The following is a 23,850-nucleotide window of genomic DNA, read 5'->3' as shown; positions in this document are numbered from 1 at the left end:
GCCCCACTGGGATCGATTGGACTTCGAGCTGATATCTTGGATGTTTTATGTCTATGGTTTCAATGAAAACCAAATGTACCTGTATTGTATAATAAATGATGAACATTCAAAGGAAAATGAAGTGAAATGTACTAGAAATATGTATAAAAATATGCATAGAAAAATTAAGTGAAATGTATTAGTAATAAAGAATTTCTTCACAATATGAAACTATACCACTGTGCTGCACTATGGGTATGTCTCCATTTGTCTCTATTTCATCCTCTTGTAGATGTACAGGACCCGTTGGCAGATTGGACACCGGTGCTCTACATCCTGACAGGAATCAAGGCAGAAGGGGATGCAGCTGAAGAGGGCGCACCTGAAGGAGGCATTGGACTTTAGATTAAGCCTTTAACAAACAAGATTATCATTTGGATTATACTAATGTTAATACCCAACAAGGCAGAGTCCTCCACATATGAGCCAGGCCATGAGTCCTGCTGTGTGCTCAGTGCGGGTTATTACAGCCTGCTGGCAGTGAGGGCACATAGTCTGTCCTGGGACATCCTGCAGGACGGAAGCCACCACTGTAGAGAAAAGCACATTCACCTAATTCTGAAAATCAATAATATACTTTTTGCAAAAACAACTTTGATACTGACTATGCCATTTCAATTCCAAAATGTTAATTTTTTTTGTAAAAACTATAAACTATTGTTGTTACTTGAAACCATACTGCTTCACCTAATAAATAGAGGATGAAAGAAAAATACATTCATTTCATTATGTGTGTGTTTTAATTATGCTCATTGGTGGTACTAGTAGTCACAGCTTAGGAATTTTCGTGTAAGATGAAAAATTCCTGTACGACTGAGAGCTCACAAACGTCTTTAGGAGCACCTTTGGCATCCTTGCATTTTTATTTATCCTTTCAGCTTTACAACTGTTTTGCTGCCCTTGTGACATAGCAACGCGTGACCTGGGATGTTCCGCAACGTGGCTTTAAGTGAACACCAGTAAACAAATAAGTCTTGAAAAATAGAAACATTAGTGCAGTAAATAAGTTAGTGTTGCCACAGTTTCCACAGAAGTGATGATGTTCATGCAGTTAAGGGGTGTAAACCAGCAGATGGAGCCAAAGTGCAGCCCAGTGCCTGGTCATACTGTCAATGTACAGAGGTTTTAAAGAAAGTCTCTGAGCATCATCACTTTGAGTTAAAAGTGTCAAATTGTAGAGATTAATTGGATGAATATGCTTCACACACACAGGCTCCACACACAACTTTCAGTTTTGACAAATGAATGGATGGTTCTTGTTCGGCTGCAGTAAATAAATTGGGGTGTTCAAAAATGCATAGAATCCAGAGGAGCTAATCAAAGTAATCCAGGAGATACATTTTCCCTCTTGCATTTCATGTGTGTTTTCATCATTTCATCATTAGTTCAGGCTTCAATTACTAAAATCAGCAATCATCTGTTGTATATACATTGTTGGGGAGAATACTTTGAAATTGTATTTAGTGCCAGATTACTGAATGTTTGCCTTAAAATGTATTTTGTAACGTATTCCGTTACTTTGTCCAATCAGCCCAAAATAACAGAGCTATGAATATACTTATGAATATGAAACTGAAATTTAATTATTAATTTACTGCAATGTATCCCTTTGATACAAGGAAAGTAACTGCATTCTGAATACATGTATTCAGTTACTCCCCAGAACTGTGCAGACACATACTGCTATTGCATGTATACAAGAAATATCTCCCACACAGGAAACTGAAAGAAAGTGAGTGTTTCTTTCTTTCCAATAAATTAATAAAATACTTAAATTAGCGGTTCCCAACCTTTTCTCCAAGAAGCCCTTCCCTGCCCGTCCAAAACCGAAGGCCTCCCAAATGCATTAGAACAATTTAGCATTTATTTCAAACAAATTGATCCCGTCTGATCTCGGGAGCTCAGCAGGGAAGGGCCTGGTTGGTAATTGGATGGGAGACTGTTTGGGAACAGCAGGAAGCCTGGGTGAATGTAGTGTGGTGGCCGGATGGGCCGATGGCACAGACTAGCAGCCTCACTTCCGTCAGTCTACAGGGCAGATGTTTCTACCACCACCACCAAGTACGTATGGGAATTAATGATACAATGTAAAGTGTCCAGAGAAGCACTACATGCATTATTATTAAAATTATATATAATAAGGGCATGGTCAGTCCAAGGGCAGAGGGCACATCAGAGTGCAGTATAGTTTTCACACTTACCTGTTGTGGTGAAGACTGGGGCTTGCGACTGGACCACAACTACCAGACACACAATGATAAAATGATGATGATGTAGAAAAATACAAGCCAAATTATAAAAATACATTCCTTAATTAATAAAACAACACATGGGAATTTCCATGTCTCATACTATACAGGTTGTTTGTTTAGATTACTCTCTGTGGTCATTGACAGTGGCTTCAGTTCGTGCTAACCTGATGTGGTGGGTATTGGAGCGTAGGCGGGAGCTGCACACAAAGCAAAGAGTTAAGTTACACAGACAAAACCCATGGAGCAGCAAAAATAAATAACTGAATAAACGTGCCTCCTTGATGATAAGCCCCTGGTGGCGGTGGGTACATTGTTGGCTGTCCTGGATGATAGTGCATGGGTGGCCCTGGGTATGGAGGGGCTGACTCATTCATTACATAGCCTTTATCCATATTTTCTGAGAAAAAATATTGAGAAGTAATGAAGTTCCATTTTTCATAAAAACAGTGTTTTTTGTTTCATTGTAAAGACAATAATAATTTGTTAACAACTACTATCTTAACATTTTTCAGCAAAGAAGTTCATATTGTAGTGTTTTCACTGACCCATTTGCATCCATTTTACATTTGATTCCGAACACTCAAAAAAAGGCACCCTTAACTTCAATGATTTAATTCTGAGCACACCTGGCAGTCTCTCAAAGCATACTCCAGTCATCAACTGTAATTTAAAGAGAAAATTGATAACAGAAGATCTAATTCATGATTCATCTTACTTTATTACAGTACACTTTTACATTTGTTATGGTCAGTGTTAGAAGGCACAAATACATTGAATTCTGTCTCTCTCAGTGGATACACAGTAAATGTCCAGTCAATATCTTCACTAAGACAACATAACTAGCTACTGTCAAACACTTGACACAGATGCATAAAGCTGCTTCTTATATTTTGGCTCCAGAATAAATTAGTTAAGTTTCCATACCTGTGTATTCTCAGTCACTCAAAGATCAGCCTCAAAACAACCGTCTATGACTCTATTCATATTGGACCTCCCACTTCCTCATTTAAGTGTTTGGATGTCTGGTGGGTCCTGAACAGCACTATCTGATCTCTACTTGCTTGTCCCATAGCTCAAATAAATGGTGAATGAAAAGAAATGTATGCAATTTATTAATACCATAATTCTACTCTTTTAGATAAAGAATACTTTTGCATAGGTACAGGAAAAACTGTTCAGGCATCGCTAGTGTAAACAAAGTGCTTATACTGTATAGAAGAAAGGCACAGCTTAATACCACTAAATGCGAGTAAGCAAGAGCAATTATACTATTTGTTACACATATAGCCCCTTCAGCAATAGTAACAGATGTAAGAGCCAAGGCTATACAGAGTGAGTGGCTCCAGTTAGTATGTTATGTCACTTTCATAGTAAAGATATGTAAGATATTAAAGATGCAGTGATTTATGAGTTCCTTTTGAGCCTCGAGGGCGTTGAATGACACATGAGCTTACTGTGCAAAATACTGGTAAAAAGCCCCACATGTAACTCCAATGAGGGTTAGTTCATTGGATACTACATTTCTACAACTTTGGTTGAGATTAACTCAAGAAAGCTCAACAAAACCATCTCCCCACACCATGGCCTTTTCCGTGCATTCGCATTTATCATAACAAGCCTCACACATGATTAACTTTATCAACAACACATGCATTAAATATTCATAAATATTCACCTTATACACATCATATAACACATTTAGACTCAAAATTAGTGCAACAGGAAGTGATATTAGTGTTTTGGTGAAATGCTAAGTAAATAAGGCATTTAGGGTAAACACAGTGAGAGGCTTCCCCGTGTCCCCGATACATTACAAGTATGTATTGGCCCATCTTCTAGTAGAAGTATATGACTTCTTGGCAGGAAGGACACCGGTGCCTCGTATCTTTACAGGTATTGATGCAGAAAGGAATGGGGCTGCAGGGATAACATCTAAAAGAGGAGAGAGACTGAAGAGTAAAACGATTATTCATGCTGTGATGGATGTTTTTGTTTCATTAATGTTATAAATACCCAAGTCCAAAGAGAAAAGCACACATTATCCAGGTCCGTAACACCACTATGTTTTGTGTCTCGGTGACCACAGACTCATGGCAGTGAGGGCATTCAGTCTGACGTGGGACGTCATGGATAAATGGACCAACCGGTGTGTTAGACACTGCGGAAGGAGAAGCCGTTAAATAATAGCTTTGGTTCAATCTATTCTCGATCAGAATGTGGAGATCTCTTTGAACGGACATTGTCATGGCTGGACGTGAGTGATTTATTTAGTGATGTTGTTGTTTGATTTTGTCTTTTTTTGTTTATAAAATGTGTAATACAGTATAACAGAAAGTGCAGCAGGAGGAGCTTAAGCTTTTCATTGCTATTCTGAGCTCTTTCAAAATGGTTTAATTATGGAATTTCTTTTCAGAAATGTTTGTGAATAGATTTTCTCAAAAGGGCCCACGTTTTTTATACTGAACGTGTCTGCAGATCACTGTCAGTGTGAGAGAAAACCTTTATGTGTGTGTAGAAATAATCAGGCACAAAGAACTCAATTAATAATGTTCAAAGTTCAAATGTTCAGAGATCAGTAAATGCTCACCTCGAACGTTGCTGTCATTTATCACTAGTGGAAATGGATAGTGGGGAACTGTGTGAAAGAGAACACAAATCTTACACAAAAGTTCAGAAAAGAAAATAGTTAAATAATAACAATAATGGCACAAATATATATATTTCTTCAATTATTTTTAATTATACCCCAGTGAAAAAATAATATACCATTTTTTAGGTTTAATCTCATCAGTTAAAAAAAAAAAGAAAAAGTCACGTGTGACATTTTGTGTATTTAATATTAGTATACTTATTGGAGGACATGGATTTATTCTACACAATGCTAGTACTTTATTAGTAACTATAAAACAACTAAAATGTACAGTGGTTTGGCTATGCTCGCTATATGTTTTCAGGGCTAGCAGATATTCTTGTCCTGTCACATGAAGAAACTTACTGAGCTGATCTGGGAGAGTTGCTTCAGCTGGACTCGAACCGGTGATCTTCTTTTTGACGGCCACTTTACAACTGCATAAAGCAGCAACGCGAAATACACGTAGGCTCCAAAACCAATTAAAAATATTTGAAAATGTATTGCAAAAAAATGCCAAACAAACTACTTCTAATTGATTTCATTATGGTGTACTTGATGCATATTTTCTATGAAATCTTAAACATTAATGTACAAATATTGTTGTATGTATAAACACAAGTAAAATGCAAAATGTATATCCACTTGCAACATACTTAAGTATATTACTTTTTAACCAGGGTATCCTGGGCATCTGAGAACTTACCTCTTACCTCTATTTCAAAGATGACAGTTCAACACATGGATTCCTATTCAACTCATATACAGTATGAGCGATGAGCCAAGATCTCTTTCCACAAGATCTTGCCAAATCAAATGCCACAAGATTTTTTGTCTCTCCTAGATTAATATTGTGATTTTCTTCTTTTATTTTACGGGGCTGCATACATATATTACTCACTGTAAACAACTTAAAGAACTGGACTATTTAGTTAATAGTTACCCACCATGTTTACAGACTATATTGGTTTCCACTTTTAAAGTAGCAATTAATAGTAGATACGTATCTTATGCTTACAGAAAGACACTGAGAATACCTCAGACATTAAGGGAAAATGTGAATTGGAGATTTACATAATTATCAAGGATGAGGACACTGCAGGAGGGACATAAAATAACAAAAAGTCCAGTTCTTTAAGAGCGGAAAACTAAAATTAGACTTTTTAGGGCGTCCTTTGTCACATTCAAGTTTGGAAGAACTTCAGACCAATGCTGGAGGGGCTGTGGTCAGGTGGGAGACCATGCTCATGTATTTTGGGACAGTCCATAACAAAGTCATAATATTGGGAATATTCTCGAGCAATCTAAGATCAAATTGTAAAATTTTCAAACTAGAAATACTATGCTTACTTGCAAAGAAAGTGATTACTGTCTCTTGGCTCAAGCCACAGCCCCCCCACCATTACCCCATGGAAAAAGAAACTGAAAGCAAATAACAGCAAGATTGCAAATGAAAACTGATATTTATGACTGATATTCTTAAGTTGAAAAATATATTTTAAACTGATTATTGATTTGTACCCTTTGTATAATTTTTTTTTGTATGTGTTTTGTTATAATTTTTATGAAATAAAAAGTTCAAAAGATTTATTTTAATCGGGTTAAACTGTAAACGGAAATATTTCAAAATCTTGTCACGTGTCGTTCTCATGAACCCAATATTGTTTCTCCTCTCTTGGAATTCGTGTCTTAGCCCACCCCATACAGTAAACTGTTTATATCGTTATTCTTTTCTTTTTTTTATTATTTTAAGTGAATCACGTGGTAAAAGTGTTAATTTCTGAAAAATCTGACAAACTCTTGTTAACTTCAATATTTCTGTAAATGTGCAGTTTCCATCAAAGAAAATAACTACTGCAATACACTGACATCTCTAGTTCCTTGTATTCTTCTCCTTAACCTTTTTTTCGATCGCATCATCCTTCAACGTCTAGTCTATTGGCAGCTCTGGCTCAGCGATCACCTGGTTCATCCAGTAAATCCCACACTCATAGTTGGTGCCACCTAAACTCAGTAACCTCTTCCACCTCCACTGACCCAACACTAACCTTCTGACTTCCAACACCGAAACAAAGCACCTGGCCTTTTTAAGAGTGTCCAAATATGTTTTCTACAATATCATTAGAATAGATTAAAAAAAAAATAATAATAAAAAAATAATAAATAAATAATAAAAAAAAAAAAAAAAATAAATAAATAAATAAAAAAAAAAAAAAAAAAAATAATGAAAAAAAGAAAAAAAAGAAAAAAATAAATAATAAAAAAAATAAAATAAAAAAAATATTATATAAAAAAATAAAAAATAAAATAAAAAATCAAACAATAAAAAATAAAAAATATAAAATAACAAATAAAAAATAAAAAATAGCAGCAGTAGTGAAATCACAATTCAAAATTTGGGTACAGGAATTACTAACCTACTATTGGTCGCGTTGCATAGGGAGGACCTGGTTGAGAAAAACAACACAATGTTGCAGAAAAAAAACGAGTTGTGTTACATTTTGAAAAGGAAACACTTCCTTAATGTCTACAAAAACATCTTCCACAAAATGAAAGGCTACTGAATGATGTGTTTCTATCAAAGTAAGTTGCCAATGTGGCTCAGTCCTGTAAGTGCAAGACAAATGTGCAGCAGAAGGTATTTGTCTCAAATACAGTATGTGTTTGCTCATCGTGCACTGATACATGACAATTTTCAGTTAATACAAACCTTGTAAAGTGGTCATTGGCGCATAGTAAGCACCTGTTTGACAAAAAAGGTTAGTTTTAGGGATGCAAACACAAATAAAGATATGCATATACATTGACCGACCTCCTGCTGAATGTCCTCCTTGTGCTGGAGGCCCACCTGGGTAGGTTGAGGGTGGCCCTGGGTAAGGAGTGACTGATCCAAGCATAGCTAAGCCTGTAGGAAGTACATTATTATTGATTCACTAATATCAGTATCAGATTAATTTCTACAGCTTCTGTTCCTGTTGCTGAAAAAGAGACACACAAACACAACCCTCAGTCTCATGGGGGGCTCACTTAAACTGAAGGCAGTGTGGTGGGTGTGGACGCACTGACCACTTCCTCTTTGCTTCAGGGAGAAGTGAAAAAAAATAAAACATCTCTGGAGCAAATCACTTCACATGAACACAGCAAACATTGTGATACTCAATGCAGTAAAAAGCAGGTATTTATTAAACAATCATTGAAATATTCTTCCATCACAGTTAATACTCCACAGTCTTACAGAAAACAGCACAAATCAAATGTGCTGTAAAAAAAAAAAAAAGTTGTACAAGCTACTTAGACAGCATTTTTCAATCTGTGACTAATACATACAATATTTGGCTTTAAAAGCTTCTTCAAAGGGCTAAAATTTGCAAAGTTACTTACCTAACCCTAACCCCATGGAACCGCCCACATCACAGTGTGGCACTACTTCCAATAATCAATTCATGAACTTGCATCATTATGTTTACATGACTGAAAATTAAACTAATTGCAGTAAGCCGTCCTGCATCACAACATGGTTTTATATATGATAACCATCTATTTACACTGATTATACAAGAAGATACAGTGAATGAGCACACACAGGCGTCGATATAATGACATGTCCCTTGCTTTCACACTGTGCACATTCAAAAGACAAACTTGTTATAAACGTTTGTAAACGTGGATCGTTTTTTGGCAATTTGGACAACGGTGCTCCACATCCTTACAGGAATCAACACAGAAGGGAATGCAGCAGCAGAGGAAGCATCTGAAAGAGGGAAAATGTAGAATATGTAGTTGTAATAATAATAGTAAATATTTACATTTCAATAACTTTATGGTAACTGACAAGAATTTTAGGTGAGATGCGACATAACCAAAAAATAACTAGGCTACTTTCTGAAAACATGTCGCTGATTAGAGCTGTGCATTAAAATGTTTTACACAATCAGTTAATGTCTTGAGATTTTCTTTTTTTACTTTAAGTAATCATCTTTAAATACTTATAATATCGTACTGTCCTCAACTTTTTCGTAGAATAAAAACTATAATATGAATAAGTGTAATCACCCAAATATGGCCAATCCCCCGCAGATAAGCCAGGTCATGAGTCCAGGGGTGCGCTCAGTGCAGGTGGTCACAGTCTGCTGGCAGTGAGGGCACATAGCCTGACCTGGGGCATCCTGTAGCATTGGGCTGACCACCATGTGAGTCACTGTGGAGGACAATCACGCATTACTTATAGGTCTAGACAATTACCTCTTTTAATGGCATTACATCACAGGTCTATGATCTCTATTGTCCACTTCATTTATCCACCATGTCTAAGCCAACCGGCTCAACTAATACTGTACTCACATAAAAGGCTGTACAAAGGCTAACAGCAGTGGTAAATCCGGAATAGGGGGGGTGATGAAACGGTTGTTACATCGTGTACTGCCAGCAGATGGTGCCAATGTACAAAAACAATATAATGACTAAATGCTATTTAATCCTTTTAGCGCGCCATTACAAGACTTACGCTCATTAGAGAATGGCTGAGGGTGGGGTTTTCCATATGTTCAAATATCCAAAATTAGTGTTTGTTTTAGGTTCAAAAATAATAATTTTCAAATTGTGTTATTGTGTTTGCAAAGAAAATCCCTGGACAGAAAATAGCTGCTTTGTTCCAAGCATTTGAGAGAATTTTCCTCCCACTGCAGTTCGCTGACCATGAGGTTATTTTCGGTATCACTTAGTGAAGCATGCTAAGCATGCATACAAGAGTAAATAGAGGCGGGCGGGTTGGATAGATACACTTTCCACTACATTATAAGTCCAGTGAATGTTAGAAACACTCTGCTAACCTGTTGCCGTTGGCATTGGAGCCGGCACATAACCTGTTAAAAGAAATAAAAGGATCACATTAATAGAAAGGTAAAAGTAAAAGGGAAGCCACTTTACAGTTCAATAGCATGGTAGTTATATGGAAATTGCTTTGTTTCTGAAAGTGTAATAACATGATAATTGTGATAATTACAATAAAACAAGAGACACTCATTTAATTCATGGTAATACGATTATTCGTACTCGTAACCATAACTATAATCCAGTATGAAGACTATGAATCAACAGGACACATGGCAAGTGTCTTCTTGGAACAAATACAAACTGTACAAACCATGCTTTTACTGTGCTTTTAAGTAAAGTGCAATGTTATGTGTTTAGTCATTTTTACTAACCTTGTTGTGGTGGGTAAGGAGCACCTGTTTCACAAAGTAAAAACATGAGATGGATTAGAATATTATCCACTTAACAATACATAATTGTAAAATCATGCTTCCTACCTTGAGGTGGTGGGTACATCCCAGGCTGCCCACCTGGGTAGTTCATTGGTGGTCCTGGGTATGGAGGGGCGGAGTCAGCAGGGGCATATCCCTTTTCCATCTTCAAAGACTTCTGCAATTAGATCATTTATTATGAATATTTTGATTTCAGCTGTGTTGGCAGTGTTAACAGTAGGTTAACAGTGTTAACAGTAGGTTCACACTGCCTGTAAACAGGAAGTAAAAGCTTCACATGCATAAAGTAAAGGGCTGCTTAAACACGGCACACTTCAACAAGGGAAGCAAGAAACTGAACTGATTTTCCCTCAATACAATGACATCCTCTTTTTCACACAAATCTGTGGTAATACAAGCTAGTTTTCCCTCACTTCCCCAAAAGGTAAATTTACAAATATTTAAATGTTGAGGATCAAATCTGTTTTAATATTTTTATTTAAAACCGTATTAATCGTCCCCTTAGAATTACCAAGTTATATCTGCAAACTGTGTAGTTTTCAAATTATTGAGTTTGAAGTCCGGACACTCGTGTAACAAAATGGAAATGAGTTGTGTCTTTGCTAAAAAAAAAAAAAAATTGCTCAAAACTCACTCATTTTATTCTGTTGTCAGAAGTGGTTCAGGAACAAGAATATTTGAATAACTCAATTTCAACAAAACATTTTCGCTAGAAGCTTATAACTGTCGGGGATTCGCCATCTCGTCTATGCTTGAATTCTGCTTGTGATAAGAAATGCGGCCCCGGAGTTTACCGTCCACTCCATTAGTGTGTCTGTCTCTCATGTGGACCATCTCTATGATCAAATCTGTGTCCATTAGTATTGCAATTCCATTATTTGGTCCTGCAATGGATCAATAGTAATTAAATTACCACTCCCCATGGCTGCGTGTGTTCTGAAAAACAACAGGGCGAAAAAAGGGACCCACCCCTTCCCCTGGACTTTCCCACAATTTTCCCAAGAATCAGCCAAGCCATGTTACGGGAAAAATAAAGCATGAACTTTGCACATCAATTCTTTCACACTGCATCACCCTGCTTAGCTCTGTACGAGATGGCGAGCTGTTTCAACTGCCACAACGTAATAAAACCCAGATGATGCACATGTTAATGATTATCTTTTACACTTCTTTTACAAAGAAAACATTTTAGACGGTTAACTTGTAGACAAATAAGTATGTAGTTCCTACCTGTGCATTCCCAAGAACCAGCAAATGCGCAGAAATGTTTCCCTTTCACTGGAGGGAAAAAAAATTCTTCGTACGTGACCACAGCAGAGGAAATGCTCCCTAGTTGATCCTTCTGTACTAGACTATGGCACGACTGTAAGGCTCCCCTCCCATGTAAATCCCTCCCCTTTTATATCTGATTGGGCGAAGTTGTCCAGAGAAAAAAAGCTGTCCAAGAAGTGAGACGTGAAATCATGACATTATACTTTTCACATTTGTGGATCTGCAGTTTAAACAACTTTAAACTGTTTAAACAAGTTTAAACTGCACAAGTCTTTGGCAAAGGCTCTCAAATTAAAACAAAAAACAAAAAAAAGTGATTCATGGTTCAAGAATGTTAATGCAGCCCACATGTTGATGCTTGTAGCGGGAAGTCATTTATCCACTGTGGCTATTGCGTATAAATCTTATATCTGTTTATGGTGTCATATTTATTTAAAAATGTGGTTAAAATCCAGCTTTGTGTAAACAGTGGTTACAGAAGGAATGTATGGCATGTAAACATCAAATAATAGTAAAACTTGGATTAAAGTGTAACATTTTTCTCACTCTCCGAAATAGTAAGCCAGTGGTTTCATTTAACGGAAAATTTCACCGTTTTTTTATGGCAGATGTCGCAATCTTACCTTGCGATGTTGTAACTCAGACATAAAAGACGATATCAGACAGGCACACGCTTAATATACATGACCACATTGCTACAGACTATAACACACGCACTACAACCATTAATACCAACAGAATGTGATCAAAAATACTAGAAACAGCAATGTGGACTCATTTAGTTGCTTTCCACATCTGTGAACTCAGGAAAAGGAGTGTCATCAGGATAATACACTTTCATTTTTTTTTGGGAAGTTGCAAATTCCAGTTCACATGCTGTCCTCGAGAAAACTCATGAATCAGAATAAAATGGTGCAATATAAAAATGGTGCAACATGTGACTAATGCTATTGACACATACGGGCCTTTTCCTGAAACCGCTGCCTCCCCCTCACTCTACCTGCGGAGTATAGTTCTGTTCGAAACAGATCAAGCAGTGAGGGGAAGTGGCTGATCAGTACCTTCACAGCGGGTCAGCATTGATGCAAGCAAAACTCAATGGAGAAATGGGGACTTCAATGTGGTCCTGGAAAGATTTTCTCCTGGGAAACCTTCACAGTCAAATACTTCTCTAAACTATTTAATTGATGAATATGGTTTAAATGATGTATGTCCCAACAATAGACTTTTCACTTGAAGCAATAGATATGGCTTTAGACAGTCCCGTCTGATTTATTGGCTGGTTTCTAAATCAATTTGTTATTTGTTGTTGTTAATATTAGAGTTGATGTTTTGCCTCCTCCATTGACGGACCACAAAGCTACTACCATCTGTATAAAGCTTTCTTGACTGATTTCTCTAATTGGAAAATGAATAATGAATAAGGCATGACATTGTTAAACATGAACTCAGTAGACTTGTGTTTTATGGCAAAAAGCTACTAATGAGGAAAACTATGGAAGAAACTGAGAGCTGGTCCAATTTGAAATCGGTAAATACCTCAGAAGATACGGAAGCGATCTTCTTAGGAGACACAAATCTGAAGAAGTAATCTTTCAAATCATTTAAAAATGTATTCCGATTTTTTGCCATATATTTAATGCCATTTCACAATTGAATATTCATGAAGTTGTGCCTGATAATAAGAGAAGCATTTCACACTTCTCCTCACTTTATAAAACAGTTTGATAATGATGCAATGGAGCAATTGTTTGAAGGTATTATAATACTATAACGCAAGTGGAACATCTGATGTGCGATGCTCCTCTCACGCAGCAATTTTGAAACGGCATTATTTCAGAATTTTACAAAGATTTTGCTGAGCTGCTGGCCCCTTTTCTCTCTCATTTTTCTCTGAAAGTGTCGTTAAAGGCATTCTCCCAGTAAGTATGGCCCAGGGACCAATAACTTTAATTCCTAAACCCAAGAAAGACCCTCTGCTTATCGATAATTGGAGGCCAATCTCTTAACCATGATTGCAAGAGCCCGGCCTTTGTTTTTACTAACCGATTTAAAAAGGTTATGACTTCTATCGTTGATGAAAATCAGTCTGGATTCATGAGTAACACGAATACATTTAATAACATCAGATTAGTTTTAGACCTAATAGACTATGCTGACCTCATAAATGTTGGCCATTCGAACACCCCTTTATTTATTCTTGTCTCCGTAGATTTGGCTTTGGGTCGTACTTTTGTGATGTGATGAAAACTCTTTATGCAGGAGCCAATAGCTCAGTAAAATGAAGTGATGGTACAACAGAGAGGTTCTGTCTGGAGTGTTAGGCAGGGCTGTCCTGTCTCGGTTTACCTCTTCTTTGTTGTAGCTCTGATGTTTTGCCACTTTGTGAAATTGGGTCGGTTGGAGGCCGTGTCTATTGCTGGTAGAAATATAAAGTTGTGTCAATTGGCAGATGACACTGCTATATCTCACTGCTATATAGAGAATGCCTTACAGGTGAAGCCTGCGATTAACGTTAGTGAAATCTTTTCAAAAGCTTCAGGTCTGTATTTTAACTTAAATAAACGTGAGTTATTTGCATTAAAAAGCTGCGATGTAACCTCAGTTGATACCATCTGCGTTGAAAGTAAAATCAACTATTTAGGAGTGTAATGGAAATATTTTAAGTTAAACAATATTTTCTATATGATTCGATCTACTTGGTGAAGTAAGAGTGCCCAAACTCGGGTCAGGCTCACAGCTGTTCCTCACACCTCTGCCTTTTGTTTATGAATCAATATTCATGGTACTGCCCGAAATGTATTGTGTATTGAAGACCTCTGCTACAGACATCCTGAGTGAATTAGCACATGAGTAGGTGAAACTATCACACATCTGTTTGTTTGTATAAAACCTGCTGTTTCAGTCACTAGAGATGGAAATTTTGTGAGAGACAGCCACTTAAGCTGCCTTTCAACAGGAAGGCGTGACTCTGCCCAATGCCTGGTCAACCCAGTTTGGTGAGCTTTTCCTTAGTGGAGATTTTGGCACAAACGCTGGGAACCAGACTGACCGCTGTAGCAGTGATAGAGTCTGGTGACGGCCAGCATTCATTTTTGTTGTTGTCGTTATCATAGTGTAAATGTAATCTTCTTACGCATGCCCTTATAGTTTAGTTTTTTATAGTTTATTATTTAACTAAGTCATGTGTTATGTGTTTTATGCTTCTTCTGATTCTGAATTCCAATTTCAATCAAATCGGTGGGCTTCCATTCTTCTTAGTTTGTAGAGCTCAAATAAGCAAGATACCCCTGAAGCTGTCAGATCATCATAAAGAGGTTTTGTTGTCGTGGAAAATGGCTTAAAACACAACTTTACCCACATAGATACTACATCTGGAACCATAGGGTCCAAACTGCATTTGAAAATGAAACGCCCTTCTAGGGACGGACATTGCAAATTAGCCTTGGCTATAAATGTTGTAGTGTGGTACATGTTTATTGTTCACACATGTCCCTATCAAATAAATAAATAAATAAATTTTTCAACAAAACTGTCAAAAAAAATGACTTGGTCTCACAACTTTTGACTTCCAGGGGTAATTTGCATAGTCACCAAGAATTTTGCCAAAAATACTCATTCCTCATTCACACTCAAAGAGTTAACTGGAGTTATAAATTTGATTCCTATGGGTGCGCTGACGCTATGCAGAAATTACCCTCCCTCGAGCAATGTAACCGTTTCTGATCCTTGTGTTACCTGCTGTGGTAAGGTCTGCTTTGGGTCTGCAAGAAACGGCAACAGAGCAGCTCTCTGTTCCAAAATGACAAAAGCTATTGGAACTCCTTTTTTGATAACATCACATGGTCTCAAGTGTGGTTACTGCCACAAAAATACATGATAACCAACTGTAGGAGGTTTTTGTCAGTTTTTTGGTTTGCAGTAAAATGAAGTTCACTATTTGTTTATTAGTTACACTTTTTGAGTTGTGTATTTTCTAGTAATTGTTCACATTATTTTTGGTTTCTTAAGTATGTTTTCTTTTTGTAATATATTCTTCTATATGCTAAGTTCTAATTCGTTTACCTTTTGTTATATTTTGTTTGGTTATTCTATCACTGCGCACTTAGGGGATATAGGGGAGTGACGCACACTGTCCAACACACACCTGGCTAATGGTTTTTACCAGTAGAGTAGGAGAGGCAGCAAGTAGGCCTTGCATATGAAACCTTGCTGTTTGCCTTCTAAATCTGGAGAATAAACCCTTTTTTGAAAACCTAAGTTTGTTTGGAAACTGCGTAAAACCAAAACCCATGGTGCGTCTAAGTGTTTATACGAGTTAAAAGGAGCTATACCTGATACCTTACTTCTAGAAATAGAATGAAAATTATTTTATCCTCCTTTGGTATAATGTAATTGAAACATTTGTGGGGAAAACAGCATGCACCAAATTATAAAACATTTGTATCAATTTCATGAACTTACAGGCTATTTTTCAAGCATTTTTGTGAGAAATGTGCTTATAGACTTCTCCCTGTGAAGAATTTGGATGCAACAAATGCATTAAGAAAGTTACCATTGAGTTTGGACCACAACGACCATTTTAATTTAGTGGCCTCCCCTTTCATTGTTTGCAATCAAAAAATTAGGTACAGGGCCTTTAAGTCCTGAGTTTGCTTATGTTGCAGTTTGAGCTCCAATTTTTTTTGACAAATAATCACTACTCCAACAAAATCAGAGAAATTTAATATAAGATTTTGCACAAGATCTACCCTGTTCAGACACTATATAACTAAATTCAAGTTCAAAATTAATCCGGTATAGACACTGTGGACATATTTCCACAACACTTGCTGTTCTTTTTGCTCCAATCATCCAGAAACTGTATCACATCTATTATGGCATTGCAGTTATACTAAAAGCTATGGAAAGTTCATAAAGTTCATCAAAGTTCATAACACATAAATTAAACATACAGTTCAATCTATATTTTAGTCGTTTTTGGTGTTTTTACACATGATGGTATTGACAAAGACGGTGCCTTTATGATTGATCTTGTTTTGATCCTTGCGAAATTTTATATCCATTAAGCAAAAAACAAAAAAACAACATTCTTATCTGTACCTTCACTCAATCGTCAGATAACCAGAAACGCTAAGTTTTGCTCTAAATTCAATGTAATTTAAGTTCCTCATTGTATCCGGCTTGTTTTTCTCTGGTAATTGTATTCATTGTTGATGCTTGGCCGACATAGGACACTCAAGTTTGGGCGTTTTCATTCACCAAGTATTCACAGTTTGATAGACATGGGAGAAGCTTATCTCCAACAAGCAGCTCTCGCTCCACATTAATCACATTTTAGAGACATTTTCTTCGGCGCTGAATATTTTTGTTGGGGTGGCATCGCTGGACGGGCCTCTTTGGTGCATGGGTGGCTCTCCGTCGCTTTTGTTACATGGGGGTGCCTCATCATGTCAAGAGGCTGGACACCCCTGGCTCACGGTGTGTGGTTGTGGTGCTTTGTCTTTCGGGTGCTCGGATGCAGGAATTTGCTTTGTCGGGACATGTGATGCGATTGTTCACCATTGATTTAATTAGTCGCATTTTTTTCTTTTTTCAATTGGTTGTGAGTTAATGCTTTGATTTTGATCATAATATGTATATTCAACTGTGAGATTTGTTTCTACTCTATGATTCATATTTCCGTCTTTTGTTTGGTCTGTTTTTGTTTTGTTCTTTTTCTGTCGTTTTAATATATTGTGAGTTTCATTGTATGTCCCCTGGTACCTTCAATGTAATATGTCTATTTGTAGAGGAAGGGAGATGGGAACTGTTTCCTTAAAGGCCCATAAGCTGGTGACATGAGGCGGTGTTGATTTGGGACAGTGATGTCTGTTGTGACAATTTTAGTCAAAAGCCCCATTTCGACAGCACTAGACCAGTTCGGTTCACTTGAGTCCGGTTCATTTAGGGAGGGGCTGCGCCCACAAGTTTGGGTTTCAAGTGTCTTTCGTGTAAAGTGGTCTGGGTCGTTATGGGAGTGGCCATGGTCATTCATATGCATGTGGCAACAACCACAGCTTGATATCACTGTGCTTTAGTCCTGCATCAAAACACCTTTGTATATTCTACATGGGGCCATTAGGAGGGGCAGAGCGCTCTAGTGTTTGAACAGTTTTCAATGCCAGAGGAAAAGAAGAAAGAAGAAAAAAAGAAAAATCCCTAAAACGAGTACACCTATTATTTTTTGGTTCGACAGTGAATTCTAAAAAAAAAGACGGAAATATGAGTCCTCGCTCCTCTCATATGGACAATAAGAAACAATGTATGGGAAAACTGTGCATATCAAACTTGAAAACTTGAGCAGTAGATTACTGACATAAATATGAGGGAAAATATATCATTTAATTGAATGATTTCACATCAAAATCAGGCATAGGCTGTGAGTAGAGATGGCAAAAAATGCAGATATTTTCTGTGAACCAGTCATGATAGAGCCTTGTGAAGAGAAAGAAACTTTGAATATGCAAACTGACTATTGGCCTGACCAACCAGAGTGGTGACAAGCCCGCCTCCCCTTTCCCCCCAAACCGGTCTAGTTTGCAAACCGCTCCAGACCCCATGGCTGAAGTGGTCTGGGGCTGGAGCGGTTTGGACCCCCGCTTTTGGAGTGGAGCAGTTCACTTTCGACTGTAGAAACACCTTCAAACCGCTCCGGTCCAGTCTGGTCCTCCGAAATGGGGCTAATGTTACGACTATCTAAAGCCAGCCACAGTGTGGCCAATACCCCAACCAGGCTCCTCTCGTCTGATGACACACTGAGCTTCACCTAACTGCCAGAAAGTGCCGGCATCCTGCCTCCCTGACGAGATCCTCTTTTTCACACTTAAGACAATAGGCCCAAAAAGGCGTGGCCCATAAACAAAAGGCCTTTCGTGATTACATTAACATCCCAAGTGTCTGCATTTGACACTGGTGATTTGCATATACACACCAACTGTATCTTGACCCGTCATGCTGTTCTGCCTTTGGTGTGCTCACATTTATAAGGTGATGCCAAAGCTGACTTGGGCAGAACTCTGACACACAGCTTTGTGTGTTTTCCATATATATATATATATATATACATACATACAATTAAACCTCATATTTTGACTAGATAACATATCTTCAGCTTTTTCTCTAAGATTGAGTATGAAAATCGGAAAACAGGTCACAAGACTGTCATAAGGACCACAAGAAATGAATTAGAAATGCTCAAACAAAACAAACCATTACTCATGAAAAATGCCTTCAGTGACCATTTAGTGACAGCCTGCTTCGTTACAGAGGATTCATACCTTATTTTGATGTATTTTCTGCTCTGGCACTTAATTGTGTTTGGCATGACAAACTTAATTCCAATATGAGACACTGTAAAAAGGCGCATGGATAGACACATTCTCATTTTAACACCTGAGATAAGATGTTTATTGTGTTGCCATTTTTTTCTTTTCTTGATGAAGGCATTCAGTGACGGATACACATATTTGTGTCATATTACATATCAAAAGAAACTTCCTTTTGATAAAATTGGAAAAAGCAGTGGGCGTGTGTACCTTATTTGCCGTGTATGTTTGCTCACCTGCTGGAGAAAAAGCCGGCGCAGAAGGGTGTGACGGACCTGTTTAAAAAAAACCTACGTATGAATAGGAACTTGTCAACTTATGCACGAATACTAGTTGACATAACACGTGGGAGATGCCCACGTGTTATGGGGAGATTGCCGGAGATGCCCACCTGGATAGTTCAATGGTGGCCCTGGGTATGGAGGAACAGATTCAGACGCAGGCGGGGCAGATCCCTTTTCCATCTTTGAAGTCCACTGCAGACCTTAACAGTGAAAATATCCATTCATAAAGCATCACCATAGACACATTTCTGATTTTAAAAGTCAAAAGCAAGACTTAATGTAAACTCCATAATTAAGTTATATCCAAATATCGAATCTTCTGCTACTTGATTGTTTTATGTGCTATTACAAATAATCCTTATCCCAATATTACAGACAGATGCGGACAATGAGAAGTCAGCACAGTGGCCACTCAGTACCAGTAAAATAATCACATCTTATAGCCTGAAGGTTGGCGGTTCAACTCTGTCATTGGGCAAGACCCCCCATCTTGCCTATGTGAATGTAGAGTTGAGTGAGCGGTGGTGATCAAAGGGGCCGATGGCACAGCTCGGCAGCCTAGCTTCTGCCCGACCACCCCAGGGCAGCTGTGGCTGACCTCCAACAATTGTGTAGTGAATGGAAGTGTAACATCATTATATTATTATGTGATGAGAAAACTATTTATTCAAAGCCAAAAGGAACAAGAATTCTTACTCTTCTTTTTTATTTTATTTATTTTAACCAATGATTATAAAAGTGTGATCCTCCATTTCGGCAAGTTCATCTGATGCGGATGGATAAAGATAAAGATAACGGGACAAAAGACTTCATTTGAAAAGGAAAGAGCGTGAATATTATAATAAACTTTAAAGAAAAGAAGAAACAACACCAATACTGTTGTAACTTCGAAGTAAAATGATAAACAATCGGAGTCAACACACTGGTCGGTCCAAACACCCCCCGAACAGGCAGACGGGATAAGGGCTACACCTATGGGCTTCAGAGGAAATGAAACTAGCTTAGCTCATCTGCTAAAACAAGGAAAGTGTTTTTACTATAATCCACAGCGTCTCCCCTCATAACTATGTCATCCTTATTAGTCAGAAATACAACCGACCTGACTCACGATCTAAAAGTCAGATAAAAAGTGATAAAGAAGATTGTAAAAACTCACTGCTGCTTCCTCTGTCGGTGAAGTCTTCAAGGAAATATTAAAACTATGCGCGGGGGCGCCCCCTGTGGCTAAACGTTATATTACAGCGCTACTCTCAAAACAGTGAGATCATGATAATGATTTTGAAGAAAATATTGATCGTTCTTGTCCTCCGGTGGACTGGCATAATAGATGAGCTCACATTATAGGAAGTGGTACAGAATGCTTTATGGTTAATTTGTGGCTTTTGGAAAAACGGTTTGTCGCTGACGTTAAAGAGGATGTTCAAGGGCCTTAGGCAACAGTTTAACAAAAACTCTGTGATGTCTCAATGTCCTTGGGTTTCAGTTTCAGTTTGAACTAAAACACAGTAATATTAAATGTGTAAAAGTTATCAAGATGAAAGTTTCAAAGTGGAAGCATGCAGCAAATAAATACAGAGTCATTGAGAAAATCTTTACAGATCATACAAATGTAAAATAATTTGAATAGTATTTAACAATAATGTTATTTGGGAATGATGAGGGTGAATTGTTTCTGATTCCACTTAATTTTGATGACATTTTTTATTTAGTTTTAGTCATTTAGTTGATAATATGTAATTTAATTTTAGTCAAGATTTAATAAAAAACAATTCATTTTATTTTTGTTTTTAGACAACCAAACATCATGTAAGTGTGACATATTTAAGGGAGAGCGGGAGGTGGTGGGTCATGGAGAGGGTTGGGTCGCCCAGTGTTTTAGAGCTAATAAGAGAGTGAGATGTTATGGTTTATGGATAGGTGGCAGCTGCCTGAAAAGTGAGTAAAGCAGAGTGAAAAAACTGGAACAAAAGTTAGCTTTCACACTGAAGAACTTGAGTTTCATTAATCTTACAGGTATCTTAATCATTGACTAAATGCCATATGTTTTTTGGCGGCTGGTGAAAAAATCTAAAATGACTGACTGGGGAGCATTGGGTCACATGTTGTGGGGAACAGTGGGTCACACAGAGGTTACTGATGTCCCAAACCTGAAGAAAAACTTCATCTACTTTGCGACAGGTCTGCTCCATCTATTATGTTTCCTGTAGAGCTCAGTGGTTATCAAGTTCAGAAATTATGAACATAACGGTTTACTGGTTAGTTTAAAATTAGAGCCTTGTGCTTCTACTCATTGTTCTGGAGAGTGTGCATACCCCGCTCTCCCCTAATCATTTTGCACAGACCTGTTCCTTTGGCAGTGAATATAAATAGATCAACTCATTTTAATCAACAAAAAATTACTAAGACTGAAATAATTGAAATAAATGAACAATGATAAAATGTCATCATTTGTAACTTTAAAGAGAGCAATAACAAACACAGTAGATGATCAGTGTAAAGCACCGGCTTCAGTGTCATAATGTGAGGTTCCTGAAGAAACGTTTCCAGAGTAATACCTGAATTCTTTAATATTTTACAGGTCCACCCTCAGGTACACAACTGATAAGAAAACGGAAGTGCACATCACTGTGCAAACAGTGAGCACACATATCTTGCTATGCACCTGCGCTTTAGACTTGAAATAAATATATTGAGGAAGAGGTTCCAAATGGGAGCGGCCTGAGCTTCCACATTACTCTTGGCATATTGTGTCACATAGCACTGATGGGATGAACAGCTAACACCTCAAGATCACTCAACCACCAAAGGTTATAGAGCCAGTAATTTTCATTCATTTGCAGCAAATTGAGCAGTGAATAAACCATGGTCTCGCTGGACTTTAAGGCATCTCCGATGTCTGTGAGTATTTTGCGGGTGCTGGAGGTGGTCTTCACCTGTATTACCTTCAGTCTCGTGGCTTCAGTCCATCACTACCCTGGTGCCTTCTGGACCTGGTGCATGTTCAGCTGGTGTTTCTGCTTCACGGTCACTCTCCTCATCCTCTTCTTTGAAATCACCACTATCAACGTCAAACTGCCCATCTCCTGGGATGACTTCACCTGTGCGTTTGCGATGCTGGCCACCTTGATGGTATGTGTCTGTTTATATATCACGGCTTTGATGAAAAAAAAAATATATATTACAGATGTTTTAGCAAAGCATTGTCGTCAATGAAATTATTTGTTGTAAAAAAGAAAAATAAATAAATAAATATAATTAAATATAATTTTGCGTATAAACCTGGATGTGAAAGACAACCACTGATGTACTTAAACAACAGTCACCTAGTTTGCACATAGATAGCACTTAGCAAATCGGACAGGAGTAAAGTTGTATAACTGCCAGTATTGTAGCTAATGAGGAACAAAATGATAATTTGGTGTGACCATAAACGTCTTGGTATAGAGTCATCTCTCATATGTGTTTGGAACATTAATACTGTTGATATTTGCCAATAGCAGGACTTTTTTTGGCAGTAAATCTGAATACTTTCTAATGTTTACACTGACAGTCTGTAACTCTTTCGTCCTCACAGATCCTGGCAGCTTCCATCATCTACCCGGTCAACTTCAGCTGCTCCAGCTGCGGCAAACAGATCGGTGCCAGTGTGTGCTCCTGGCTGGCCTTCCTCCTGTACGCCATCGAGGTGGGGCTGACCAGGGCCAGACCCGGGGAGATCAGTGGGTTCCTATCCACAGTCCCGGGACTCCTGAAGGTGCTTGAGGCCTTTGTTGCCTGCATTATTTTCATCTGCCTGGATTCATACAAGTACACTCAGTATCCCGGCCTCCAGTGGTGCGTGGCTGTCTACTGCATCTGCTTCATCTTTGCCCTCCTCATCATCCTCCTCACTATCGGTCGACTTTTGGCCCTGTTCCCTGCGCCGTTCAATAAAGTTTTGACATTTGTGAACGTGCTGGCAGTGCTCATGTACATCACAGCTGTTGTCATATGGCCAGTCTACAGCTTTAAGAGCAATCCCAGGCCCGACTCCTGCAACACCGTCTATAATTGTCCTTGGAACAAATTGGTGGTGATCTCCTTTATGACTTGTGTCAACTTGATAGCATATATTGTGGACAGTATTTATTCAGTGAGGCTGGTTTTCTTTGTCAGTGCATAGGCTAAATTCATCAAAGGGGGAAAAAAAGCTACAACAATGTCAAAGCAAGTCTATTCTGGCAGTATATCTATTTCATGTCTTGGTTATCAAAGTCTGATATGGATCGAGTTAAAATTATTCATTTATGCTTAGAAAATATGCTATGTGTATCCCCTTGTATCATGGACATGCCCATATCATTTATGAATGCAGCACAACCATGATTGAGCAATGCAATGTTTTACATATATTTCTAATGTCTTATTGTCGGGACAATCAATCAAGTAAATAAATAAATCAATTCCTAATAACTGATGCATTACATTCTTATCTTTTTTGGAGATGAGAAAGGTTGAAACCTAAGGCGCACTCGGAGGGGCACTCCCAGGAGAGTAGCCAGAGCTGAAATCGAAACATAGAGGTGGCAGAGCCGTTAGCATTCTCATCTCACAGCAACAAAGTCTGCAGGGTTGATTCCCGGGCTGGGCGAGTTTGTAATGAGTTTTTAAAGAGTAAAGACTGAACCCACAACATCGTAGCGTTGAAACTTGCGTAGGTTTCCATATTCACAATTATCCTTTCTGTGGTTTTGCACTTCTTCT

The 23,850-nt window shown here is 38.0% G+C and overlaps 2 protein-coding genes across 2 annotated transcripts; one reads left to right on the top strand and one right to left on the bottom strand.

The window, feature by feature from the left end:
* Positions 1-158: 158 nt before the first annotated feature.
* LOC306969579 (uncharacterized protein) lies at positions 159-11,563 on the bottom strand. The gene is made up of 10 exons (XM_079565242.1): positions 11,415-11,563; positions 10,230-10,341; positions 10,125-10,148; positions 9,750-9,782; positions 8,974-9,118; positions 8,574-8,671; positions 2,456-2,488; positions 2,241-2,279; positions 437-569; positions 159-361 (listed from the first exon to the last, which is right to left on the bottom strand). The coding sequence occupies exons 2-10, from the start codon at positions 10,327-10,329 to the stop codon at positions 253-255; spliced, it is 714 nt and encodes a 237-aa protein (XP_079421368.1). The 5' UTR covers positions 10,330-10,341; positions 11,415-11,563; the 3' UTR covers positions 159-252.
* Positions 11,564-21,969: 10,406 nt separating this feature from the next.
* LOC306969514 (myeloid-associated differentiation marker homolog) lies at positions 21,970-23,269 on the top strand (the record flags this gene model as incomplete). The annotated part of the gene is made up of 2 exons (XM_079565150.1): positions 21,970-22,236; positions 22,682-23,269. The coding sequence occupies 2 exons, from the start codon at positions 21,970-21,972 to the stop codon at positions 23,267-23,269; spliced, it is 855 nt and encodes a 284-aa protein (XP_079421276.1).
* Between the last annotated feature and the right edge of the window lie 581 nt (positions 23,270-23,850).

Source organism: Gobius niger (genome assembly GCF_951799975.1).
Source record: "Gobius niger genome assembly, chromosome: 10".
Lineage (NCBI taxonomy): Eukaryota > Metazoa > Chordata > Actinopteri > Gobiiformes > Gobiidae > Gobius > Gobius niger.
This window is presented reverse-complemented; position numbering and strand designations above follow the sequence as displayed.